General features: G+C 63.0%; 2 protein-coding genes across 2 annotated transcripts in view; one reads left to right on the top strand and one right to left on the bottom strand.

Annotated features, from left to right (window-relative positions):
* Positions 1–1,526: 1,526 nt before the first annotated feature.
* MAP3K6 (mitogen-activated protein kinase kinase kinase 6) lies at positions 1,527–15,674 on the top strand (the record flags this gene model as incomplete). The annotated part of the gene is made up of 34 exons (XM_014948621.1): positions 1,527–1,694; positions 2,376–2,399; positions 2,788–2,975; positions 3,092–3,260; positions 3,997–4,103; positions 4,230–4,400; positions 4,993–5,105; positions 5,789–5,948; positions 6,314–6,464; positions 6,671–6,778; positions 6,856–6,905; positions 7,010–7,123; positions 7,426–7,510; positions 7,586–7,719; positions 7,792–7,919; positions 8,039–8,198; positions 8,564–8,714; positions 8,921–9,028; positions 9,261–9,373; positions 9,971–10,055; positions 10,131–10,264; positions 10,339–10,466; positions 10,557–10,693; positions 10,885–10,990; positions 11,172–11,329; positions 11,426–11,606; positions 11,694–11,853; positions 12,214–12,379; positions 12,454–12,639; positions 13,853–13,958; positions 14,437–14,683; positions 14,790–15,021; positions 15,150–15,226; positions 15,364–15,674. Coding segments are annotated over 34 exons (4,755 nt in total), but the record flags the coding sequence as incomplete, so codon positions are not given.
* SYTL1 (synaptotagmin like 1) overlaps positions 15,626–16,538 on the bottom strand; it is a 7,055-nt gene continuing 6,142 nt past the window's right edge. The window contains exons 9-11 of the mRNA XM_014948620.1: positions 16,348–16,447; positions 16,055–16,260; positions 15,626–15,949 (exon numbers count right to left, since the gene is read on the bottom strand). Coding sequence (XP_014804106.1) covers positions 15,810–15,949; positions 16,055–16,260; positions 16,348–16,447 — 446 coding nt within the window. The 3' untranslated portion in view covers positions 15,626–15,809. The remainder of the gene's footprint in view (positions 15,950–16,054; positions 16,261–16,347; positions 16,448–16,538) is intronic.

Below are 16,538 nucleotides of genomic sequence, written 5' to 3'. Positions count from 1 at the left end.
CCTGGAGAAGAGGAGGCTCCAGGGAGACCTAATAGCAGCCTACCAGTACCTGAGGGGGCTACAGGAAGGCGGGGGAGATCCTGTTTAGAAAGGCCTGCAGTGACAGGACGAGGGGCAATGGCTTCAAGCTGGAGGGGAACAGATTTAGACTGGAGATGAGGAGAGGGTTCTTCACTGTGAGGGTGGTGGAGCACTGGAACAGGTTGCCCAGGGAGGTGGTTGAGGCCCCTTCCCTGGAGATATTCAAGGAGAGGCTCGACGAGGCCCTGGGCAACCTGGTCTAGTTGGGGGTGTCCCTGCTGACTGCGGGGGGGTCGGACTAGATGGCCTTTGGAGGTCCCTTCTGGCCTGGAAAATTCTATGATTCTATGATCTTGAGGGATGTGGCACCATCCAGAGTGACCTGGACAGGCTGGAGAGCTGGGCAGAGAAGAACCTCATGAGGTTCAACAAGGGCAAGTGTAGGGTCCTGCACCTGGGGAGGAAGAACCCCAGGCACCACTACAGGTTAGGGATGGACCTGCTGGAAAGCACTTCTGAGGAGAAGGATCTGGGGGTCCTGGTGGACAGTGAACTCTCCAGGAGCCAGCAATGGGCCCTTGTGGCCAAGAGGCCAACAGGATCCTGGGCTGCGTAGGGAAGAGTGTGGCCAGGAGGTGGAGGGAGGTCATTCTCCCCCTCTGCTCTGCACTGGGGAGGCCACAACTGGAATCCTGCGTCCAGTTCTGGGCTCCCCAGTTCAAGAGAGACAGGGAACTGCTGGAGAGAGTCCAGCGAAGGGCAACAGAGATGATGGAGGGATTGGAGCATCTCCCTGATGAGGAAAGGCTGAGGGAGCTGGGGCTCTTGAGCCTGGAGAAGAGAAGGCTGAGGGGAGACCTTCTTCATGCTTCCAAATATCTCAAGGGTGGGTTGAGGGAGGATGGAGCCAGACTCTTCTCAGTGGGTCCCAGTGACAGGACGAGGGGCAACGGGCACAAGCTGGACCATGGGAAGTTCCACTCCAATGTGAGGCAGAACTTGTTTGGGGTGAGGGTAGCAGAGCCCTGGCAGAGGCTGCCCAGGGAGGGTGTGGAGTCCCAAATCTGGAGATCTTCAAGCCCCGCCTGGATGCTCCTGAGTGATGTGCTCTGGGCAGCCCTGCTTTGGCAGGGAGTTGGGCTGGATGGTCTCTAGAAGGTCCCTTCCAACCCTGACAAATCTGTGATTCCATGATCTGGGCCGAGACTTTCCCTGCCTCCCAGCTGTGTCCTCGGGCTGTTCTCTGTTTGCTTTCCTGCCTTCCTCCTGTTTGCTTTCCGGGGTGGTTGGACATTTGTCGGGTCATCTTTCTCCCTGGTGGTGGGTGTGATTTTTCGAAAAGGGTGGTTCTTTTTGAGGAAGGTTTGCACGGGGTTCAACCTGGGCGGGGGGCATCCTCTCCTCTCTTAGGGGATGCAGATCCCCCCCCTCTTCCCTCCCCCACGAATTCAGGGGTGGCTGGTTGCCCTGCCCCGTGAATTTGGGGTCTGGCATCGGTCCCGTGGGCATCCACCCCCTCTGTCCTGCCCGCAGACGTGGCTGTGGTGGAGCTGAGTGACTCTGTCTGCCAACCCTCCCTCTTCTACCACCTGGGGGTCCGCGAGAGCTTCAACATGTCCCACAACGTCCTGCTGTGCTGCCAGACCGACCTGCCCCCCCTCCAGGCCCTGCAGGTCAGTGGGGACGGGGACAGGGACACCCCAGCCCCTCTGCTGCTGCTTCTCCAGGGTGGGGAATCACCCCAAGTCCCCGGAGCATCTGTGTTGGCAGGAGGGGGATCTCCATCCCTCCCCTGAGCCCGGGCGCATCCCCTCCCCACGGTCGCATCCTGCTCTGGCAGAGGTTTCCCTGCTCCTGGATGGGATGAGGAGGGGGGGGCCGGGGACCCCGCTGAGCCCCGGAGCTGGGTGGGTGGGTGGTGGGTTCTCCCCTGGCCCCAGCTGGCCAGGAATTTGGGAGCAGGCGCTATGGGAAAAGCCAATTCCTGGGAAGCCAACCCCCCCTCTGCACAGGAGGGGCCGGCGGGAGGGATTCTGGGGGGGAAATGTGGATGGGAGAACAGCCAAATCGTCCCCAAATGTCACCCCGACTCAGGGGAGCACCCATTTGGAGACCTCCCTGTGCTGGGTTTGGAGGAGAAACCAGCTGTGTTTGCAGGCCTGCCTGGGGTGGGGGGGGCCACACGCAACGCTCGTGTCCCTTGATCCTTGTCCCTTGTCCCTTGCCCCCGGCGTCCCTCGCTGTCCCTGGCTGTTTTCCAGGTAAACTCCGATCCCTGAGCCTGAAATCAGCTGATTTTCTTTTCCCGGGGGATGCTCATTAAATTCCTCCTCCCTCCTTTTCTCTCTCCCCAGGAGGACATCTGCCAGAAGAACTCGGTGTGTCTCCTGTCCCTGTGCTCACTGTGGGGGGGTTGAACTTCCTTCTCCCCCCGAGTGGCTTCTCCCTGACCCTCGAGGGTGGACATTGCAGACAGGGAGGAAGACCTTTCCCCAAATCTGAGTTGGGGGGGTATCACTTGCTCAGAGCAAAAGCCGGGAACAGCAGCATGGAAGGGGGTGCCTGGTTTTGAATGTTCACTCTGGAGCGTAATGATGGCAGTCGGAGATAAAGCTGGTTTGTCTTTCCCCGCTAATGATTTATGGAAGGTGGTTCTAATTAGCATGGCCCGGGCAGGCTTGGGGAGAGGAGACTGGTCTGTGACACGAGTTTGAGGGGTTCTCAGCTCAGCTGGCAGAGCCGCTCACCCCTTCTCCCCTCCCTCAGGACCTCTGCGGCAGCTACACCTTCATCCCCTACATGGTGACACCCCACAACAAGGTCGTCTGCTGCAACGCCGGGGCCGTCAAGTGCCTGACGGAGCTTTTCCAGCCCAATTTCGAGACGGAGACCTCCTTCACCCCCCTGGCAGCCCGCCTCGTCCAGCTGCTGGAGGGCATCCCCACTGACTCCTGGTACCTCTGCCCACCCCCATCTCCACCACCTCCGGGCAAACCCACGTGGGCTGGCAGGGCTTGGCAGAGAATTTGCCACCACCCCTCAAAATCCCACATCCCTCCCCAATTCCCAGTGGGTATTTTCGGGAGACGATCCGGCGGGATATCCGGAGGGCACGGGAGATGTTCCGAGGGGAGCAGCTGAGCCGGGAGCTGACCCGTATCCAGCAGCGCCTGGACAGCGTGGAGCTGCTCAGCCTGGACATCGTGGTCAACCTTCTCCTCTCCTACCGCGATGTGCAGGTGTGAGGGGGGGTCTAAATATCCCCGGGGGGGTGTTGGGGACCACGTTGGCATCCTGGGGGGTGTGTGTGTGCCCCACAGCCTGCCCTGACTCGGTGGAGCTTGTAAACCTCAGGGCTTGGCTGGTCCAAGGAGAACATTGCAGCAGCGCCTGGACAGCGTGGAGCTGCTCAGCCTGGACATCGTGGTCAACCTTCTCCTCTCCTACCGCGATGTGCAGGTGTGAGGGGGGGTCTAAACATCCCCGGGGAGGTGTTTGGGACCCTGTTGCCATCCTGGGGGGTGTGTGTGTGCCCCACAGCCTGCCCTGACTCGGTGGAGCTTGTAACCCTCAGGGCTTGGCTGGTCCAAGGAGAACGTTGCCCCACAGAATCACAGAATCTTCTAGGTTGGAAGGGACCTTAAAGATCATCTTGGCCAACCGTCAACCTAACTTTGACCAAAATAAACACCCGCACAACAAACAAAAAGCAACACCATCACTAAACCAGACCTCCCAGCACTACATCAACCCCTCTTTTGGACACCTCCAGGGATGGTGCCTCCACCACCTCCCTGGGCAGCCCATTCCAATGGCTGAGAACCCTTTTTGGTGGAAAAAATTTTTCCTAATATCCAGCCTGAACCTCCCCTGGCATAACTTGAGGCCATTTCCTCTCGTCCTGTCGCCTGGGATGGAGCTGGGGACGGGCAGCCTGGGGGGCCACCAGCTCAGCCCCCACCGTTGTCCCCGCAGGATTACGATGCCATCATCTCGCTGGTGGAGACCCTCCAGGCGCTGCCAACCTGCTCCGTGGCCGAGCAGCCCAACGTCCGCTTCCACTACGCCTTTGCCCTCAGCCGGTGAGAGATGGTGGGGAGGGAGGGATGGAGGGAGGTGGGGGGCAACACGCACCCCCATGGCATGGAACCAGGGGTTGGGGGGACCGAGGTGATGCTCTTCGTTGACCACTGGTGGGATGTCCACAGGCGTAACCGTGACGGGGACAGGGAGAAAGCCCTGTGGGTGCTGCTGCCCGTGGTGGAGAGCGAGGAGGGGGCTGCCCCCGACCTCCTCTGCTTGTGCGGCCGCGTCTACAAGGACATGTTCATCGACTCCAGCTTCACCGACGCTGAGATGAGGGACCGGGCTTTCTACTGGTGAGGTTGGGGACAGGGTTGGGAGCCACCTGCCTGCCCGTGTCCCCATCCCGGGGGGCTCTTTCAGCACAGCAGCCCCACTTTCATACCACCCCCGCAGCAGCACCGAGGCAGGTGATGCTAATTCCAAGTCCCAGGCAATGGGACAAGAGGAAATGGCCTCAAGTTGCGCCAGGGGAGGTTCAGGCTGGATATTAGGAAAAATTTCTTCCCCAAAAGGGTTCTCAGCCCTTGGAATGGGCTGCCCAGGGAGGTGGTGGAGGCACCATCCCTGGAGGTGTTCAAAAGAGGGGTTGATGTGGTGCTGGGAGATGTGGTTTAGTGATGGTGTTGCTTTTTGTTCGTTGTGTGGGTGTCTATTTTTGTCAAAATCAGGTTGACTGTTGGACATGATCTTTAAGGTCCCTTCCAACCTAGAAGAATCCCTGCTGGGCTTTTATAGTTTTACTTCTTTTGGGTTTGGTTTTTTTTCTGCTTTTTGGGTGCTCCCCCATCACAGGGGGCAGCTCCAGGACCTCGATGCAGCCGCCTTTTGGCTGGCAGGGGGGGGGTTGGCAGCAGCCGTGCCCTCCACCCAGCATCTCTACCCCAGGTACAGCAAAGCCTTCGAGGTGGAGCCGAGCCTCCACGCGGGCATCAACGCCGCCGTCCTCCTCATGGCCGCCGGGCACCAGCTCGAAACCTCCCTGCAGCTGCAGCAAATCGGTGGGTGCCCACCTGTAGGTCAAGGACAAGGACCCACCAGGGTTAGGGGAGCAGGGACGGGGGTCCGTTGGCATCGGGACACCCCCAGAGCGGTCGTGCCCGGGTGCTGGGTTGGCGACGGAGGGGTGATGGGTTCTGGGTCCCACATGCAGGGGTGAAGCTGAGCTGCCTGCAGGGTCGCAAGGGCAGCCTGGAGGAGCTGCACTACTACTGGGATGTGGGATTTTGCCTGGGAGCGGGCATCTTGGCCAACGACCTCAGCAAAGTCATCCAAGCCTCTGAGAAGCTTTTTTTTTTCTGCTTTTTGGGTGCTCCCCCATCACAGGGGGCAGCTCCAGGACCTCGATGCAGCCGCCTTTTGGCTGGCAGGGGGGGGGTTGGCAGCAGCCGTGCCCTCCACCCAGCATCTCTACCCCAGGTACAGCAAAGCCTTCGAGGTGGAGCCGAGCCTCCACGCGGGCATCAACGCCGCCGTCCTCCTCATGGCCGCCGGGCACCAGCTCGAAACCTCCCTGCAGCTGCAGCAAATCGGTGGGTGCCCACCTGTAGGTCAAGGACAAGGACCCACCAGGGTTAGGGGAGCAGGGACGGGGGTCCGTTGGCATCGGGGCACCCCCGGAGCGGTTGTGCCCAGGTGCTGGGTTGGCGACGGAGGGGTGATGGGTTCTGGGTCCCACATGCAGGGGTGAAGCTGAGCTGCCTGCAGGGTCGCAAGGGCAGCCTGGAGGAGCTGCACTACTACTGGGATGTGGGATTTTGCCTGGGAGCGGGCATCTTGGCCAACGACCTCAGCAAAGTCATCCAAGCCTCTGAGAAGCTCTACAAGCTCAACGCGCCAGGCTGGTATGGCACGGCACGGCATGTGTCCATCTGGGCAAGGGAAAGGGGTGTCCTAAGGACCCAAGCCCTACACCTGGGTCGTGCCACTGGTGGGGGACAGACTGGGATGGGGACCAGGAGCCCCTCGGTGCCAGGGGGTGGGTGGGCAAGTCCCCAGAGTCCTCCCCATGGCTCAGGACTGTTGTCCTCCCTCCGGCAGGTTCTGTGACCAGATCCAGTCCCTCCTGGCCAAGCAGGGGTTGGGTGGTGTCCACCCGGGCAAGCCTGGGTCACCAGTCCCTGGTGGCTATGACCCAGGAGGAGGTTTAGGGGGTTTTAGGAGGTGCTGGGGACATCTGTCTTCTCTCCCATCCCTCACGTCCCCACAGGTACCTGGTATCGGTCATGGAGACCTTCCTGCTCTACAAACACTTTCAGAGGAGCCCGCAGGTGCCCTCTGCCCGGCAGGAGCTGGCTGATTTCTGGTTGGGCTTCCTCCTCCAGGCGTGCCAGCCCTTCGTTGCCACACCACACTGCCCGGTGAGGGGCCACAGGGAGCCAACCCCTCCTGCCCAGACCCCCAGACCTCCTGGGGGACCACCTGGTCATCTGGGCTCACCAGGGCTTTGGGGAGGCACCAAGCAGCCCACGGGTGCCCACCCAAGTGGGAGGGTGGGGGCTGAGGGATGCAGCTGGGGATGCAATGGGTTTGGGGGGGTCACTCAGCAGCCCCCCCACTGCCACAGGTCCTGGTCCTGGAGCTCAACAAGGTCCTGCGGCCGGCTCGGTTGGCACTGCACGGTGGCACGGAGGATGCCACCCTGACACTCACCCTCGTCTGCCCCACGGAGGAGGTAGGGATGGGGCTGGGAGGTCTAGGGGGGGGTGGTCCCCACCGACCCCCACTCCTTCCCTGCCCCTTCTCCTGCAGAAGGTGACATCAAGCTGGACCTTTGCAGCCACAGCCATCCGGGGTGTGAGGTGAGCATGTCCCCAGTCCCGTCACCCACAGGACCGAGGGTGCCCCCCATGTGCCTGCAGCCCCTCCAACCTGCCCCACAGCTCATGGGGCTGGGTTGGGGGGGGTTGTCCTCTCCCTCCAGCATCTGCAAGCGTGATGAACGGGGCTGCTTCCTCTACGTGGTGCATGAGGAGGAGGATTTCCAGCTCTACTTCCCCTCCCAGCAGCACTGCCAGTGGTGAGCCAGGGGCTGGGGGGCATAGGGACACCCCCCCCATTGCTGGTGGGGGCACAAGGGACCCCCCAATCACTGCCCTGGTGAGCAAGGAGGGATGGGAGCATCCGATTGTGCAATTTCTTCCCTACCTTAATTTTTTGGGGGAAAGAGGTGTCCTAAGGACCCAAGCCCTACAGCTGTGTTGTGCCACTGGTGGGGGACAGACTGGGATGGGGACCAGGAGCCCCTCGGTGCCAGGGGGTGGGTGGGCAAGTCCCCAGCGTCCTCCCCAGGGCTCAGGACCGTTGTTCTCCCTCCGGCAGGTTCTGTGACCAGATCCAGTCCCTCCTGGCCGAGCAGGGGTTGGGTGGCGAGGAGGTGCCCAGCCCCACGCAGCCCATCCTGGAGGTGAGATGGGGACACGAGGGTGACACTGGGTGACACTGGGTGACACGGGCTGCCACCCCACGTCTCTGCCCACAGTACAGCTACGAGTACTCGGAGGCGGGCAAGAGGGTGGTCCTGGGCAGGGGGACATTTGGGGTCGTCTACGCCGGGCGCTGCCTCAACAACCAAGTGCGCATCGCTATCAAGGAGATCCCGGAGCGGGACAGCCGGTGGGTACCATTCTGGGGGGGTCCCAGGGGGCTCTGGGGCACCCCCCCTCATCACTCCATCCCATTGCACAGGTTCTCGCAGCCCTTGCACGAGGAGATCGCCTTGCACAAGCGCCTGCGGCACAGGAACATCGTGCAGTACCTGGGCTCCGTCAGCCAGGATGGCTTCATCAAGATCTTCATGGAGGAGGTGCCGGGAGGTGGGCAGCGCTGGGGACGGGATTTGGGGGGTCAAAAAGAGACCACGTGGCCACGTGTAGGGTCTAAAGGGTGCTGGGTTGGCGACGGAGGGGTGATGGGTTCTGGGTCCCACATGCAGGGGTGAAGCTGAGCTGCCTGCAGGGTCGCAAGGGCAGCCTGGAGGAGCTGCACTACTACTGGGATGTGGGATTTTGCCTGGGAGCGGGCATCTTGGCCAACGACCTCAGCAAAGTCATCCAAGCCTCTGAGAAGCTCTACAAGCTCAACGCGCCAGGCTGGTATGGCACGGCACGGCATGTGTCCATCTGGGCAAGGGAAAGGGGTGTCCTAAGGACCCAAGCCCTACACCTGGGTCGTGCCACTGGTGGGGGACAGACTGGGATGGGGACCAGGAGCCCCTCGGTGCCAGGGGGTGGGTGGGCAAGTCCCCAGAGTCCTCCCCATGGCTCAGGACTGTTGTCCTCCCTCCGGCAGGTTCTGTGACCAGATCCAGTCCCTCCTGGCCAAGCAGGGGTTGGGTGGTGTCCACCCGGGCAAGCCTGGGTCACCAGTCCCTGGTGGCTATGACCCAGGAGGAGGTTTAGGGGGTTTTAGGAGGTGCTGGGGACATCTGTCTTCTCTCCCATCCCTCACGTCCCCACAGGTACCTGGTATCGGTCATGGAGACCTTCCTGCTCTACAAACACTTTCAGAGGAGCCCGCAGGTGCCCTCTGCCCGGCAGGAGCTGGCTGATTTCTGGTTGGGCTTCCTCCTCCAGGCGTGCCAGCCCTTCGTTGCCACACCACACTGCCCGGTGAGGGGCCACAGGGAGCCAACCCCTCCTGCCCAGACCCCCAGACCTCCTGGGGGACCACCTGGTCATCTGGGCTCACCAGGGCTTTGGGGAGGCACCAAGCAGCCCACGGGTGCCCACCCAAGTGGGAGGGTGGGGGCTGAGGGATGCAGCTGGGGATGCAATGGGTTTGGGGGGGTCACTCAGCAGCCCCCCCACTGCCACAGGTCCTGGTCCTGGAGCTCAACAAGGTCCTGCGGCCGGCTCGGTTGGCACTGCACGGTGGCACGGAGGATGCCACCCTGACACTCACCCTCGTCTGCCCCACGGAGGAGGTAGGGATGGGGCTGGGAGGTCTAGGGGGGGGTGGTCCCCACCGACCCCCACTCCTTCCCTGCCCCTTCTCCTGCAGAAGGTGACATCAAGCTGGACCTTTGCAGCCACAGCCATCCGGGGTGTGAGGTGAGCATGTCCCCAGTCCCGTCACCCACAGGACCGAGGGTGCCCCCCATGTGCCTGCAGCCCCTCCAACCTGCCCCACAGCTCATGGGGCTGGGTTGGGGGGGGTTGTCCTCTCCCTCCAGCATCTGCAAGCGTGATGAACGGGGCTGCTTCCTCTACGTGGTGCATGAGGAGGAGGATTTCCAGCTCTACTTCCCCTCCCAGCAGCACTGCCAGTGGTGAGCCAGGGGCTGGGGGGCATAGGGACACCCCCCCCATTGCTGGTGGGGGCACAAGGGACCCCCCAATCACTGCCCTGGTGAGCAAGGAGGGATGGGAGCATCCGATTGTGCAATTTCTTCCCTACCTTAATTTTTTGGGGGAAAGAGGTGTCCTAAGGACCCAAGCCCTACAGCTGTGTTGTGCCACTGGTGGGGGACAGACTGGGATGTGAACGGGGCTGCTTCCTCTACGTGGTGCATGAGGAGGAGGATTTCCAGCTCTACTTCCCCTCCCAGCAGCACTGCCAGTGGTGAGCCAGGGGCTGGGGGGCATAGGGACACCCCCCCCCCATTGCTGGTGGGGGCACCAGGGACCCCCCAATCACTGCCCTGGGGAGCAGGGAGGGATGGGAGCATGCAATTGTGTAATTTCTTCCCTACCTTAATTTTTTGGGGGAAAGAGGTGTCCTAAGGACCCAAGCCCTACACCTGGGTCGTGCCACTGGTGGGGGACAGACTGGGATGGGGACCAGGAGCCCCTCGGTGCCAGGGGGTGGGTGGGCAAGTCCCCAGCGTCCTCCCCAGGGCTCAGGACCGTTGTTCTCCCTCCGGCAGGTTCTGTGACCAGATCCAGTCCCTCCTGGCCGAGCAGGGGTTGGGTGGCGAGGAGGTGCCCAGCCCCACGCAGCCCATCCTGGAGGTGAGATGGGGACACGAGGGTGACACTGGGTGACACTGGGTGACACGGGCTGCCACCCCACGTCTCTGCCCACAGTACAGCTACGAGTACTCGGAGGCGGGCAAGAGGGTGGTCCTGGGCAGGGGGACATTTGGGGTCGTCTACGCCGGGCGCTGCCTCAACAACCAAGTGCGCATCGCTATCAAGGAGATCCCGGAGCGGGACAGCCGGTGGGTGCCACGCTGGGGGGGTCCCAGGGGGCTCTGGGGCACCCCCCCCTTCACCACTCCATCCCATTGCACAGATTCTCGCAGCCCTTGCACGAGGAGATCGCCTTGCACAAGCGCCTGCGGCACAGGAACATCGTGCAGTACCTGGGCTCCGTCAGCCAGGATGGCTTCATCAAGATCTTCATGGAGGAGGTGCCGGGAGGTGGGCAGCGCTGGGGACGGGATTTGGGGGGTCAAAAAGAGACCACGTGGCCACGTGTAGGGTCTAAATGGGGGTGCTGCCCCTCTCCAGGGAGCCTCTCATCCCTTCTGCGCTCCAAGTGGGGACCCCTGAAGGACAACGAACCCACCATCATCTTCTACACCCGCCAGATCCTCGACGGGCTCAGCTACCTCCACGACAACCACATCGTGCACCGTGACATCAAGGTGAGGGGGTGAGGGGGCATCACCCATCCTGGGGGCACAAAGCCTGAACCCCCCCATCTTCAAGGGTCACCGGGCAACCAGGAGCTTCCCCTCCATGCCCAAAGCCCCTAGGGCGATGCACAATGGTGCTGCTTGAGTTCCAGGAGCTTTTTGTGGCTTGGTTTGATTTTGGGGTGCCCATCTCATGCCAGGGAGACAACGTCCTCATCAACACCTACAGTGGGGTGTTGAAGATCTCTGACTTCGGTACCTCCAAGAGGCTGGCGGGCATCAGCCCCAGCGCTGAGACCTTCACAGGTAGGACAGCCCAGGGCTGGGGACAGGGTTCCACCAAGGTGGGGGTGGTGGGATGCTGAGGACCAGGCGATGATGGGGTCTGCATCCTTGTACCCAGCGTGGGGAGGAGGAGAACCCCCACCCTGGGCAGGGTTGGGTGATGGATACGGATTCCTCTCACCCCTCCTCATCCTCTCCCCAGGCACCCTGCAGTACATGGCCCCAGAAATCATCGACCAAGGGCCGTGGGGCTACGGGAAGCCAGCAGATATCTGGTCCCTGGGCTGCACCATCATCGAGATGGCCACGGGCAAACCCCCCTTCTACGAGCTGGGCAACCCCCAGGCTGCCATGTTCAAGGTACCCATGGGGAGAGGGAGGGGATGAGGGAGGTTCTCCAGTTACCCCTGTGGGGTGGGAGGTCCCTTTGCAGCCCCACAAGTGCCTCCTTTCCAGGTGGGCATGTTCAAGATGCACCCGGAGGTGCCCGAATCCATGTCGGACAAAGCCAAGAGCTTCATCCTACGCTGCTTCCAGGCCGACCCTGCCGAGAGGGCCACGGCCACCGCGCTGCTGCAGGACCCCTTCCTCACCGATGCCAGGAGGGCTCGGAGCAGACCCCTGCCCCCGGCGGGGGGTGAGTCTGGGGTGGCAGAATAGAGGGGGGGGTGGAGCTGGCACTACTACCTGCCCCCAAAAACCATCTCCATCATCTCCCTGCCAGGTGATGCCCCCGACTTTGGGCAGCGGGATGGGGATGTGGAGGGCAGCGATGGGAGCAAGGGATGTTCCTCAGCCAGGCAGGATGCCCCGGTGAGGGGCACGGCGGGCAGCCCCCCGTGCCACCACCCCAGAGAGGCAGCCTCCAGTTGCAGCTACTTGGGGTAGGGCATCCTGGGAATGGGGGGGATGGAGGGACCCCGGGGGGGCATTGGCTTTCAGCCCCCCCCATGACACTCAGCCCCCCCCCGTGACACTCAGCCCCCCTGCCATGTCCCAACGCTGCACCCCACCGTGCCCCCTCGTTGTGCCAGGGCATCGCATCCCTCCCAGCTTCATCCATCCCATCCCATCCCATCCCATCCCATCCCATCCCATCTTGGGGGGGCTTTCAGAAGGTCCCCCCACACCCCCCTCCCAAGCCCGATGGCTGTGCCCACTCTGAGGCCATGCTCCTAAATGCCCGAGGCTGGGGTTGGGGTTGGGGGGGCACTTGCCCACCTCCCCCCCCCCCCATTCTCCAGCACTGCCCAGGGCTCGGGTGGCTCCGACCGAAGCCCCCGCTCGTCCTCCCCCGAGGAGAGCAGGGACGGGTTCCTCCTGCGGAAGGACAGCAAGCGCCGGGCCACCCTGCACCGGGTCCTCACCACCGAGGCACCCACCATCATCGCTGCCCTAGAGGAGAGCCAGGTGGGTGCCAGTGCCCGGGATTTTGGGTGGGTGGGCATAGGGGTACCCTCTCAGCATCTCCTTTGTCCACCCAGGGCACGGCGGGGCCGAGGTTGGGCTGGGAGCATCTCGCTCAGCTGTTGAGCTGCCTGAGGAGCTACATCCAGTGCCCCAGCCAGCAGAGGCTGTGCCAGGACCTCCTGGCACTGCAGAGCCGGCTGCGGGCAGAGGGGCTGAGCCTCCCCCACCTCCAGGCTCCTCTCTTCGCCTTCCAGGCAGCGGTGAGTGCCCGGCGTGGGGTGCTGGGTGGGTGACCTCCTGGCAAGGTGATGTCCTCGCACGGTGATGCCCAGGAGTGGGTGATGCCCTGGTGCAAGAGATACCCTGCTACAAGCCATGCCCTCGCATGGTGATGCCCTGGTGCAAATGATGCCCCAGCATGGTGATAGCCTGGCACAGCAATGCTCCAGCACAGTGATGCCCCCAGCATGGTGATAGCCTGGCACAGTGATGCCATCAGAATGGTGATAGCCTGGCACAGCAAAGCCCGGGCACAGTGATGGCACCAGCATGGTGATAGCCTGGCACAGTGATGCCACCAGCATGGTGATAGCCTGGCACAGCAATGCCCTGGCACAGTGATGCCACCAGAATGGTGATAGCCTGGCACAGTGATGCCCCAGCACAGTGATGCCACCAGAATGGTGATAGCCTGGCACAGTGATGCCCCAGCACAGTGATGCCACCAGAATGGTGATAGCCTGGCACAGTGATGCCCCAGCACAGTGATGCCACCAGAATGGTGATAGCCTGGCACAGTGATGCCCCAGCACAGTGATGCCACCAGAATGGTGATAGCCTGGCACAGTGATGCCCCAGCACAGTGATGCCACCAGAATGGTGATAGCCTGGCACAGTGATGCCCCAGCACAGTGATGCCACCAGAATGGTGATAGCCTGGCACAGTAATGCCACCAGCATGGTAATAACTTGGCACAGCAATGCCCTGGCACAGTGATGCCACCAGAATGGTGATAGCCTGGCACAGTGATGCCCCAGCACAGTGATGCCACCAGAATGGTGATAGCCTGGCACAGCAATGCCCTGGCACAGTGATGCCACCAGAATGGTGATAGCCTGGCACAGCAATGCTCCAGCACAGTGATGCCACCAGCATGGTGATAACCTGGCATAGCAATGCCCTAGCATGGTGATGCCCTGGTGCAAGCGATGCCCCAGCACAGCAATACCCCAGCAGGGTCATGCCCTGGCATAAGTGATGCCCTCAGCATGGTGATGCCCCTGGCACAGCGATACCTTGGCATAGCAATGCCCTGGCACGGTAATGCCCTGGCATTGTGATGCCCAGGCACGGCACTGCCCCTGGTGCAAGTGATGCCCTGGTGCAAGTGATGCCCTGGTGCAGGTGATGCCCTGGCACGGCACTGAGGTGGTGCAGGTGGTGTCACCCTGGCACGGCTCTACCCCTTCCAGGTGAGGCGGGTTCTGCGCCAGCACCACATCAAACCCCACTGGATGTTTGCCCTGGATGACACCACCAGCCAGGCGGTGCAGGCAGCTCTCACCGTGCTGCAGAGAGGTGGGTGGCACTGGGGGGGTGACTGGGACGTGGCTCCGGGTGCCACCAGCGTGACTGAGTGGGGGGAGGAAGGTGGCAACTGGCCCAGTGGTGTCACCCTGGCACGGCTCTACCCCTTCCAGGTGAGGCGGGTGCTGCGCCAGCACCACATCAAACCCCACTGGATGTTTGCCCTGGATGACACCACCAGCCAGGCGGTGCAGGCAGCTCTCACCGTGCTGCAGAGAGGTGGGTGGCACTGGGGGGGTGACTGGGACGTGGCTCTGGGTGCCACCAGCGTGACTGAGTGGGTGAAGGAAGGGGGCAACTGGCCTGGCCTGGGCTGGGGGACTTTGGGGTGCCAGGAAAGGGGTATGAGGGGGGGAGCCACCACTGGGGCAGCCTTGGCTGGGCCCAGCTCCCTGTTTTGCCCCCGATGTTGTGGGGTCTGAGGCCGTTGGGCACCTCTCTGTGCCCACCACCACCTCTGCCCCCCCAGACCTGGGACTGAAGGTCAGCTGCCTGCGGGGGGATGGCACCAAGGATGCAAGCGACGAGGATGACCCCGTGCCACCGAGGCTGTCCATCCCGAGGAGCCAACCCCAGCAGGACAGCACCAATTCGGGGCTCAGCACCAATTTGGGGCTCAGCACCAGCCCCGGTGCCCAGGTGGACCCCCTCCCCTCCTTGCCAGCACCCTCGGGGCTGGTGGCACAGCTCTGCCACCTCCGCATGGAGACAGGCAGGTAGGACTGACCCCACTGGTGCCTCCATCACCCTGGTTGTCACCCTGTGTCCCCCCCGTGCCCCCACGGTGGGGTGCCAGCCCCTCTCTGCTCTGCTCTCCCCCAGGCTGCTCCAGGAGCTGGCAGAGAAGGAGCAGGAGTGGCAGAGGCTGATGCAGCGGATGCTCCTCTCTGGGGACAATGACACCCCCGTCCCCAGCCGCCCCCAGAGCAGTGGGGAGCCCCCCCCGGGGCAGGATCGCTCCCCCCTGAGTCCCCAGCCCCTCCAGGGACACACTGACCCCCTCCTCCTCCAGTGGCTGCAGCACCATGGCACGGACCAGGCCACCATGGCCACGGTGAGGCCCATGGCCACTTGGCACCCAGAGCTGGGGGGCTCTGGGGGGTGGACCCTGCTGGGTATGAGCAGGGCAACCCCCCCCCCACCAACATTGTCCCACCCAACACCCACCACCACCTCCCACAGCTCCTCGCCCACGGCTTCACCCTGCGGGACCTGCTGGGCTGTGCCACCCGTGATGACCTCTTCTACGTGGGCATCAGGTACCCCCAGCCCGTGTTGTCCCTCCTGGGCTGGCCAGGGGAGGGGGGGGGAAATCGGGGGGGGAGCAGCACTGAGAAAAGGGGGTGATGCCACCCACAGCTTGGTCCCCTCTCTCCACCATCCGTGTCCCCTGCAGGCGTGGGCCAGCGTGTCGCCTCTGGGCAACCATCCTGGAGCATCGCTGGTCCCTCACCCAGGGGGCAGGGAGTGAGCCCCGGTGCTGTGACACCCCCCTGGGGGGACCCAGTGACACCCCCCTGGGGGGACCCAGCCGCTGTGGGGCTGGCAGGATGGTGACAGAGGGGACAGCCCCCCAAGGGGAACAGCCAGACGCAGCGTCTCCAGCCCCACGATGGAGGGAGAAGTTGGGGGACACCCAGCAATAAAGAGCCACCAACTGTGCCCTCCGGTGTCACTTCATTGCTGCTGAAAGGGGCAGAGGGGGGACACACAGACCCCAGCCCCACAGAGTGATGCTCTGGGCTTCAGCTCTGTCCCCAACCCGGGTCCCACAGGCACCAGGTGGTCCCTGAGGAGCTGGGGGTGGTGGTGGTGGTGATGGTGATGGTGATGGTGGTGGGGTTATGCCCGGGGGACCAGGTTGGTCCGAAGGGGCAACAGAGCTTCCACCCACTGCCCGGGCTGCTGGAGGAGGCGCCCCCAGACCCCCCGTTCCTCCGCCGTTGAGTCCATCCAGCCCACGGCCAGCCCGTAGCTGCTCCCTGTGGAGACACCAACCGCCGTCACCACCACCACGTGCCACTGCCACCACCCCCTGCAAAACCCTGGGGTGCCCAGGTCCCGTGTCCACCTTCCCCTGACCTCACCTGTGCCCAGGCTGAGCCGGATCCCCCCCAGCTGGCGTTTGGAAAAGGCTTCGTGGTGCCAGAGGGTGAACTCGGCGCAGGCTTCGGCCAGGTCCTTGGCTTGGAAGCCATCGTAGACCATGGTGTGGTTGAAGAGGGGGTTGAGGCTCCTCTTCACCACCCGCGTCTTCTGCCGGCTCGCCTTGCTGTCATCCGGCAGCACGTAGCTGGGGGTGCACAGAGGGGTGAGGGACACCCATAACCCCCCCCCAGCACCTCTGGGTGCCCCCCTGGGTGCCATCCCCACCTCTTACCACTGCACAAAAGCATCAACGGTGCCGCTCTGCAGAGGGATGAGGCTCTGGGCATCCTTCACCCAGATGTGTAGCTCGCCCGTGGGTGGCAGCCCCCCACCTGTGGGAAAGAGGGGGGTCAGGGGCACCCTGTCATGCCAAATTCCCCCCCCCTCAGTGCCCGTGGGCACCTCTCACCTTCCGAGCCAGCA

This window comes from Calidris pugnax, unplaced genomic scaffold, assembly GCF_001431845.1.
Source record: "Calidris pugnax isolate Ruff unplaced genomic scaffold, ASM143184v1 scaffold162, whole genome shotgun sequence".
Taxonomy (NCBI): Eukaryota; Metazoa; Chordata; class Aves; order Charadriiformes; family Scolopacidae; genus Calidris; species Calidris pugnax.
This window is presented reverse-complemented; position numbering and strand designations above follow the sequence as displayed.